At 49.0% G+C, this 10041-nt stretch overlaps 1 protein-coding gene across 1 annotated transcript in view; it reads right to left on the bottom strand.

The window, feature by feature from the left end:
- The window catches only part of AFAP1L2 (actin filament associated protein 1-like 2), a gene marked incomplete at its 5' end in the record, with an annotated part of 25714 nt that extends 17224 nt beyond the window's left edge, over positions 1–8490 (bottom strand). Inside the window, 4 exons of the mRNA XM_010085080.1 lie at positions 978–980; positions 3214–3305; positions 7766–7843; positions 8362–8490. Coding sequence (XP_010083382.1) covers positions 978–980; positions 3214–3305; positions 7766–7843; positions 8362–8490 — 302 coding nt within the window. The remainder of the gene's footprint in view (positions 1–977; positions 981–3213; positions 3306–7765; positions 7844–8361) is intronic.
- Between the last annotated feature and the right edge of the window lie 1551 nt (positions 8491–10041).

The raw sequence follows: 10041 nt of genomic DNA, 5'->3' as shown, positions 1-10041 counted from the left end.
GAGGCAGCAGTGTTGGAGGTCACGGATCATGCACAGTCCTTCATGCTGGTGCACAAGATTGCTCCTGGGGGCCTGGAGAACAGGGGCCAGCTGGGCACCAGCATTGCAGAGCAGTCTAAGGCAGGATCAGTCCCTTTGCAGGTTATGCCAGCTTCATCAAATGTAGGTTCAAAGCTCTCCATCCTGCTCTGGGTATTTCCACCAACAGGTACTGCTGCCCAGAAGCAGAAAGGAAGTTTTGAAGGAAAAGATTTTCTGGGCAGCCACCACCCACAAAGGGGGATGCTGCTGAGCCTGTGGGAGCGAGGTACCCTGACCACAGCGCCCAAAATCACGCGCCTCTGCTCATGCATGGGTAAGCTGCCCATGGCTCTGCCAACCTCGCAAACTTCTCAAGAGTCTTGGATGAAAACTCCTTCCTACGTGGGTCTGCCAGATGCTGTGAGCAGACTCTGAGCTTGATTTCCAGAGCCACGTAGGACACACTGCCGGAAAACACTTGCCTCCAAATACTTAAAGGTTTAGGAACTTGTCCTAATATGTTATGAAAGAAACAAACCCAGCCACTCCACAGCTCTACTTAATCCCTTCCCTCGCCAAGGAATGTCTGCAATTGCCATCTGTGGGGGCCTCCTGCGTGTAGCCAGCTCACATTGTGCCACAACCATAAACAAATTTCCTACACAAAGAAACACTGTGGGTTTATTTGATACCATCCCACAAGTGGCAGAGAAGCGGTGGGGGGGAGTTGCTCTGCTTTGTTTCCTACAGACAATGGAAGCCAACAGGGACTAGGTGGGACTGCACCTCCGCTGCCCCAGAAACTGTAATTTTTTCTCTTCTCTTTATCTAAAGGCGTGGAGTTGGTTTGTCTCTAGCATAAGTCAAAGAGTATATACTGCATTATCTAACCCAGCCTGGCCCTTGCAGAAGATTTGCCTGTTGCATGACGGCACAATGGAGCACGCAAATAAAACCATCTCAGTCATCTGCATCTGCACCGTGTGACTTTCTTGGTTGACGCCTGTGGAAAGTGGTAGAGCTGCCAGGGCTACTGCAGATGAAGGGTCACTGATGTCTGAGCTCCAGCCTGCAGGACGCGTTGCTTAAAGGTTGCTTTGGGACAAATCCAAAGAGATCAGTGGGATCCAGCTGGGCCACCCCTGCTGAGTTGCCCACTGACTGTCAGTGCCAGGGACAATATGCTGTGCAGAGCTTTATCACCAAATTTCTCCTGTGCCTCAAAAGTCAAGTGTAGAACAACACCACAGGGTGCCTTAACATCACCAAACCACAGAAAACTCCACAGAGCTAAACCAGATATATTCCGAGGTCTTCTCCTAACCTCCCCCTTTCCGCTTAAAGAGTTGTGCTCCCTCCTCCATCGCCCAGGTGGCCACAGCTCCTGCCTGCACCAGGAGTGGCAAATGCAGACAGGGAAGATTAATTTCCCCACAGCAGCAATTTCCACACGCTAACCAAGACCACATCAAAGCTCTCCCAGCCCCACTCTTAGAAGTATGCCCAGATATCTCTCCTGCCAACAGCTCACTGGCACTCAGATGCTCACAGCAAGGATGTACTTGCTTGCTTTATCCAAAGCTCTAGTGGTAAACAGGTGGGAGAAATACAGATGGCTTAGGTACCCTTAGCTAAAAATCTAAGACTGTTTTTTTTTCTAATTCCCTCATTTAACTTCCTGATTGCCCTATCCGATAGCTGGGCCACACCAAGCACAAGCAGAGGTGCCTTGGGGATGCTCAGCTGCCGCTTCCCCAGTTATGCTTTCACTCCATGACGCTGCTGTACTCCTGCTCACCTCCCTGCCACATCCACCACCCCCTCCGGCTTTGAGAAACCCAAAACCAAACAGCGATTCCCACTCTGCTTGCTGCTCCCAGGCAACTCCAGCTCCAGCGTTGTGTCTGAGCTGGCTGTGTGGGCAGAGACCCCCCAGGGCCAGAGCAGGTCCCAGCAGGCAGCTGCACTGCATCCGCGGGTTTGCCGGCTCCACTGCATCCTACTCCCTCGTTTTCCCAGCTCCTCCAGCTAACTCCAGCTGAGCCACACAGCCCCTTCTGGGAAGAAGTCCTGGGGCCTCACCCGACGTCCTCCTTCCTGGGAAAGGAGCAGATCCTCCTCTGTGGTTGAGGGATGCACCACCCTGTCCTCCTCCACGCCTCCCCCTCCTCCCCATGCACACTCCCTGCCCTCCTTTCCTTTCACATCCCGAAATCCCAGCTACAGCAATTCCCACGTCGGATCAACTACTGAACAGCAACATCCGGGGTCCTGAGGATGACCTGTGTCTCTTGAGGACAGCCCGGCTGGCTCGCTGGCATGGAGACAAAATCCCACTGAAACCTGATGGTGTATTTACATGACCAGATTTACAGCTGCCCTACAGAAAAATCTACAGTGCTGGCGACTCCTCCTCGCAGACCCATGGGCTGTACAACCAGCGTAATGCCTGGCGTGTTTGCCCAGCACACAGACAACACCAGGTGCTTCAGCTGGAAGAAAATGTGATTTCTGCTGATGGCCAAACTGTGCAAGTCTCTGCCAGTGAGGGAGATCCTGGCGCTGCCTGGACGTTGCCCCACCACACCACAGCTGGAGGATTTTTGGCTTTTCTAAGCTCATGCCAGCAGCCCGCGCATAGCTGTTTTCAGGGGATATTTCCAAAACAACAGTTAAGAGCCATGCTCATCTTTGGTTCTTTGGAAAACCTCCATTCTCTTCCTTCTTTGAGTGTGGATCGCCATGCGATGGGTGCGGGTTTCCCTGGCAGGGAACACAGCCCGTTTTGCATAGGGCACCTGCACACGCAGGGGAAGCCCGAGGCTCCCACAGCTGCCTGTTCCCTCTGTGCATGAGCTTTGGGACTCACAGGGGTTTCCAGATGTCCGGAGCACAGCCACCCTTCCTGGGCCAGCTGCAGAGCATGCACCAACCGCACCCTGACTTACAGTGTTCGTAAAGACCAAATGTATAGCTGGAAACCAGTATGTTGGGGAGCCCCTAGTTGAATTTTATTATTTTTTTTTTTTTTTAATAAAGCTCACCAGGACTATTTGCCTCACTAAGATACACAGGCAGAGGCCTCTCCATTTAGCTGTGCTGCACAGTATGTTAGAAAAGTGAAGCCTCCAGAGGTTCAGATCCCCAGGCTGAGGGTTAGGCAGCGGAAGGCAAAAGATTTGCAAAACATACCTTTGGAGGGGGGAGGTCCGGCAGGCTCTTCTGAGGAGGGGACAAATGCACTCCTGAGTCTCCATTGGTCAAGGAGTTTCTCCGATCCAGTGCTGCAAGCCAGAAACACAATTAGATGGGTGGCACATGGCATTTCCCAGCAGAGCACTCGCTACCCGGGGCTGTGCAGGAACAGCAAGGTGCTATTTTGGTAAGAAGCAGAAGCAATTACAGGCAGTGCTGCAGGGCCACCATGTCATTTCAGGCCATACCCAGGAATGTGGCACTTGGAAACCCAACAGAAGAACTGGCAAGTTTTTGGGCAAGTTTTTCCTTAGCACATTAGTCCTTGCTAGTTCTGATCCCTGCTGCTGTGAGCAGACAGATCGGTGGCTGTCCTCACCTCCGCCGCCTTTCCAGAAAACTGGAGCCAATACCAACCTGCTCCCAGAGCCAACTGCAAAGGATGCTGCCTAGCTGGGCTGCACAAAGGTTTATCAAAGCCATCCAAGAACAGTAATTTAGGTACTATTGAGGGAAGAGTTGCTCTTGAAGCAGCCCAGCTCAAACACGTGAAAGGGCATGCAGCAGCAGAACTGGTCCAGGCGACCTGCCTCTGCCTCTGGAAAGTCAGATTTTCCAAGCAGCTGAATGTGGAGTGATTCAGTATCTGGAGGGTATGTTGAAGGCTCAGAAAATTTGTGTTCAGCCCCTCTTCCCCCACCACAGATCTCCTGGGTGGCCTCAAACAAGTGCTCAAATCCCACGACCTCGGAGACAGCGCAAGGCAGCAAGGCTCAGGAACAAGGGGCAGCAAGGCACCAATGGCTGAAAAATGAAGGACTTTGAAAGCATGGTACTGTGCAGAGGGGAAGTCCCCTTTTACAGAGTATCTCCCTCCAAATGCTTTGGGAGAAATGAGGTATTCAGATATTACAAGTCCAGTACATTAACGGAATTGTGTCCAAAATCTGCAGTGAGTTGATGCTCTAGCTCCCTTAGTCACCTGCTGATGCTCCAGCCACACTCCTTGGGTGCACACAGAAGCTGCCCAAGGCACCCTGCAGTGCCCAGCAGTGGTTAGCAGGCACAGGCAGGAACTTTACTGCATATTTCTGGCTTTAAAAATAGAAGCCGGAAACCACATTACTTTATTTGTATCTGGGGCTCGGAAGCCACAATGACAGCTCTGCCCTGCCAGGCTGCAGCCAGCTCCTGGCCTGATGGTGCAAGAGCTCAAAACACATCCCTTGTGAGAAATTGTCCCCTGGCGCAGGTCTCCTGGTCAGTGCTGGCTAACTTCAGAAAATCAGGAGGACACAGAGACCTATGGATCAATAGATACCAACTCCAAGCAGGTGTTTGCACCCTGCAAGTAGGGCTGCTGGATGTCTTGTAAGGTTCAAACAGAATAAAGCAGGTGAGCCTATGACACAGACTGATCACGGGGAGATCCACCTACCAAAATACCCCACAATTATACTGCCAGAGTCATATCTACAGGGTGCTGTTGGAGGTTGGCCTTTTCTGTAAAGAACCAACGAGATGGTGCTCTCAGGACAGACACTTCTCATCAACAGCAGCTGCTGAGGCCACTGATGTTTTTGGAGACACCAGAAGCAAGACTGAGATTTCCTAAAGCCTCAGTGGGCTACTGCCCAAGAGGGGATTATCTCTGTTTTTACAGTTGTCCTCACAGTGAACTTTTTAGGGGCCTTTTAGCAGAGAGAAACCGACAGGCCAAATCACATCCTCCTGTGCCAGGCAGAACCTCCCATGCTCAGTTCCACAGAAGAGAGATCATTGCAGCAGCAAAACCCACTGCCAAGCCCTTTGCAAGTGGTGGCCATCTGTTCTCGACTCTCCAGCAAACCTAGCAATCATCCCACTGCACCTCACCATGCCAGGAAAATGCCATTTGATTTCTGTACCAGCAGTTCCTCTTCCTCCCACCATACTTGGAGCACAGGATGGAGACCACAGCCTCAGTCCTCACCCTGCTGGAAACCAGCCCACTTCCATGGACACATGCCCATGTGCTCCAGCTGAGGAGCAGAGCAGGATGCAATGGAGATTTTCACTTTCTGTGCAGGAAGAACCACCCCTTTAACCCTCATCCTGACAAGACCCCTGGGAGATGTTATGGGATTTCTGTGCTGAGGATTGCAGAGGGAAGCTATTCCTGTGCACAGTCTATGGGGACAAGCACCAAATGCATGCTTGCTGTATGGAGAGTCCACACAGCATGTTTTTTCTGCTCCTGCTACACACATCAGCACCACAAATCACAGACTGTTTCCTTACTGGGGTGTGAGGGAAGGAGTATTTGTTTTCCTAGATAAGCATTAACACTTTGCAGGCGTGTTCTGATAAAGATGTCTCTCTAAAACCTGGAATTTGAAGATAATTTAGAAGAGGGGAGGAAGAACAACCAGGCAAAAAGCCTGCTAAAAATTCACAGCTGTTACAAACTGTTATTTATCTGTGCTCTCTTTTCTCTGTGATAGTGAATCCCTCCAGGCATTTGGGCTAAGAGGACCGCAGTGTGCAGCACCAGGAGCCCTAGACTGCGCATTGGTCTCACCTCCCAGACTCCTGGCACCTTGATCCCTCCATGCTGACTTCAGAAGGAGATGCCTTCAGCTCACTGAAGAGCCCCACAGGCTTGAGGGGTAGAGAGTTGCTGTGCTTCTCGAGTAAATGAGATCGAGTAAATGATGGTGCCTTCATCACTCACTGCAGTGAATTCAATTACTGTGCCATAAAAAGGAATCTCAAAAGCAGCGTACTGTTCAGCTTAAACCCTTACTGATGGAATTAGAAGCAGTGAGTGAAATATGGTTTTTGCAGAAATAGCATGTGTTACAGTTTTCAGAGGGGACTTTCGGAGCTGATATATTATCACTTTAGAAAGCATTTCACCCTGCGCAGCTAGAGCATGCCCGAGCATAGCTAGGGTGGTGAAGAAACTCTGCAGGGCATGAGAGGTCCCACTGACCTCAGCCACAGAAGTCCACTCACCACATCCCACTGAAGGATGTTGGTGAAATGAAGTGCAGAGCTGTAGGAGATACAAGGGGTAAAGGGAATCGCATAGTCACGGGGGGGGGGGTGTCCATATCACACCCCCTGTTACCAGAGGGTACTATGGCCCCCTTCATCTGCTCATCCTGACCCTGCAGGTCCCCCCACTGTCAGGCAGGCACAGACCTCCCTGTGCAGTTACAGGGGCCGGATCAGGGCTGTACACCCAGCTGCAGCTGTGGCGAAGGTCCCATCCATGTGTCTCACTGACTTCAAGATTTCCAAATAACTCATAAGTTTTACTTGGAATAGGGAGGTTGTTGAAAACAGCAAAAGAGAGAAGTGCCAGGTCCCGCAGGGAGCAACTGAGTGGGTAGGCTCATGGCCTTGATAGGGAAAAGTCTGAAATAAAAGAACCAACTCTAAAAATAAATTGTCTGAAACTTTCTCTGTGTTTGAGCATGGTGGATCAGCCTTGATTTATCCACCGAAATGAATTTATATAAATAGATGTTTCTGTTGCTGCTCAGTAACCAGGACCCACTGAGAGGCTGTGCAATGTGTTATGGAGCATCATAGCATCACCCCAAGGGCCCCATCTGGTGATCACATTGGGGCTGCATGCATAATCTGGGAGGACATTTGCCTTCAGGGGTATTTGAAGTTAACCTAAATTCAGCAGCAGGTAGTCTAAAAAAATGAAACAAAGCAAACAAACAAACAAACAAAACCCCACCACAAAACAATAAACCCAAACCAAGTAACTCCAGAAGTGGAGCTACCCCAGCTATTGCAGGACCAGCACCTCAACAGCAGGCTGCACTGCTGCATCCTCTTGTCTCATCTATTTGGATCAGAAACTTTGGGACAGGGTCAGCCTCTTGGCTGTGTGTCAGTAATAACCTCACACTATGCAATTATCAAAACCAGCCTTTGTGATGAACTTCAAAGAGCAAGGTCATTTGTAGAGAATTATGTTCTTCACCATGTTACAGATTCAAAACCTGGGAAATCTAAATTGGAAATGAATATTTTATCTAGGTTTAATTTCTTGGCTCGTACACCCCAGAACTCTTGCATCCCTTGGGAGATGAAGGTGTTCTGCCTGCGCAGATGGCAAGGGTGCAGGCTGCGCTCAGGAACTCGCCTCACACGGGTGTGACGACAGACCCTCTGGGCTAGCGCTGAGCAACACACTGAAGAAGACACATGCTTTCATGGTCTCAAAGAGGTGACTTGTTTTGTGGCCAAAGGAAACATGAAGGCTTCCATAAATATTTCAGGCACTGGAGATGCAAGCCTTAGAAGGCAACATTTTAATCCCAAAATAATGCCCTCCAAAGTGCTACTTCCAGGAATAACCTCACAGTGTTGGCAAGGACTGTGATTTCCAAAGGAATGTAATGAAAATGGCAGTCCTCCCATGCCATCAACTGCCTGGGCCCTCAGAGCTGCCAGAAGGGCTTGCACCTGTAAAGCAAGGCTCTAACCATGTGTGCCTTCATCGCCCCATTAGACATGAGGCAACCATTAATCCTCAGCTCCCTACCTTTGTCTTGTTTCTCCTGGTCACCCTGCTGTTTGTGGATGGTCACTTTGTTCATATAAATATATTCTTCATCGCCACCTGCAACCAAAGGGAAGAGTGAACTCTTTATGCACCCGCTGCTTTCACGTTCCTAAGTTTTCACACAAAGGAGGTAAGAAGCGTCTCTGCTGAGTATGGTTGGAGGAGAGCATGTTGGTTGAGGCAATGTGCAGAAAAAAACCCAAGCAATAATAAAAAGTGGAAAAATTAAAAGCTTTATAGTCAGGAAATTCCATAAGTTAAAATTTCTACTTAAACATTAACTTGGCCAAACAGTACATCCTGTGTATCTTACAAAGTGGATTAAATAAACTTAAGGTTTAATAAGGAAAACAGAAAGTATCAGGAATCTTGGGAATCCTTTGCTTGTAAAGCTGGACACATAACCATAGTAATTTTACATAAACAGTTAGAGGTCACTGCAAAAATAATCTCCATTTAATTTTCTCCTTCTGATTTTCATGTCTCCCCATCCCACCCGCCTCCAAGAAAATGTTTCTTCAAGGCCCTGCAGCAGTTCCCACGAGAGCCCACCACCCCGTCCTCGGTCCCCATACCACTGGACTTGGTGTAGACCCGCAGAAGGTCCGAGAGGAAGCTCTTCTTCACAACAGCAGTGCTGCTCAAGTTCTCCTTGTCCAATATCCTCAGAAAATCTTCAAGTTCAGTGAGCAGCTGCTCAAGAGCTGCAACAGCAACAGAGACAACTGTCAGCAAGCAGTTGGGTGGCGTTTCAAAAGAGGACATACATTAATTCTGAATCTTCCAAGATCCTCTGCATTTTTCTGCCCATGAATAATTCATATTTATTTTTCCAGCTTGAACCCTCCCTCTAGTTTTGAAAAGAAAGTGGGTCCCAAAACAAAAGTCCTTTAGTCTGTTCGTACACCAGTAAAATCACGTGTAAATGTCTATTCTTCCTATAGGACTTTTTGGTCAAGGGGGAAAAGCCTGGAGGGTTTTTGAACATTAGGGCTGAGATTACACCCAAGCAGCTAGCAAGATCTTGAAACTTGAATCCTGAGTCCCTGCAAACATCATTCAAACCTCATCTGAATTTGGATCTACCAAAACTCTGCTTTCTGGTTCCTCTTTCCAAGCCTCCTCCTTATTTCTCGGTCTAATGATTTGAAAACATTTTTGTGTGTGTCCCCAAAAGAGGCACGCACACACACCCCAAAAAACCCACATACATAATTCATAATTCTGTAACTTCTCAAGTCATCTTGCTTGTGTGGCGACCACAGAGCTCTTTGTGAACTGAAGGCCCAAGGTTGAGCAGCATCTCAGACAGCCTCAGGAAAACCTGCCATGCCAAAGACATCCCTGTGCACCCACCATGAGCTACTCGGACACACCGCTCCCCAGCACACAGCCCAGCCAGGCTAATAGGTTTGTTTTCCTTCTGAGGAGGTGCTACTCGGCTCTGCCACCGACAAATCACTTCTCTGACAGGGCTCACACTGAAGCAACAGGCGTTTAATTGCTTGCTTTTGTTCACGTTGACGTTTATCGCAGGCTAATTAGCAGCAGTGGCAGGAGTCTGTTCCAGGGAGGAAATAACAGAATATTATGTGGAGAGAGGAAACACTGTGCAGGAATGACGGCGTGTGGGAAAAGCACAGAAAACTCAGCCGGGGCCATTCCTCCCCTTTGAAGGCTCCCCTACTACCCCACAGCATCGCTCCCCGATGCTAAGGAGCTGTGAGGGGAAAGAAGGGCATCATGGCCAAGGAACATAAGCTATGGATAATTTAACTGGGGCAATGCTCCATTCCCTTTACTTACAGCACTTCCATGCTGTGTGTGCCAGTAGCACCCATGTGAGTCACAGTACACACCACCGAACCAGAGAAGTGTTAATGTTTTGGTTTCGTAGGGCAAAGCCTCTGAAGCACAACAAGTTTAAGTGCTGCCACCTCCAAGGTCACAAAGAACACCTGTGTAAGACCAGGAGAGAGCCGTCGCCTTCTTACTCCCCCATCTTTGCCACCAGGTGACCCTTCCTCAGGTGAATACATGTTAGAAGATCGATAAGTAAAGCATAAATTACTTACTGTAAAGGATTATGTTGCTAGTCATTAACTGAAAAACATGCTGCTGCTCTCAAACTGTATTAATCTTCACTAGCTTGTCTGTGAAACAGTCTAACGACTCCAGATCAATCAGTAATGGTTCCAGAGGAGACTACCAACTGGCAGTTCTTCACACTTCATTTTATACCCTCTAGACCAAAT

Source organism: Pterocles gutturalis, unplaced genomic scaffold (assembly GCF_000699245.1).
Source record: "Pterocles gutturalis isolate BGI_N339 unplaced genomic scaffold, ASM69924v1 scaffold29590, whole genome shotgun sequence".
Lineage (NCBI taxonomy): Eukaryota > Metazoa > Chordata > Aves > Pterocliformes > Pteroclidae > Pterocles > Pterocles gutturalis.
Note: the sequence above shows the minus strand (reverse complement) of the source record. Positions and strands in the feature narration are given on the sequence as shown.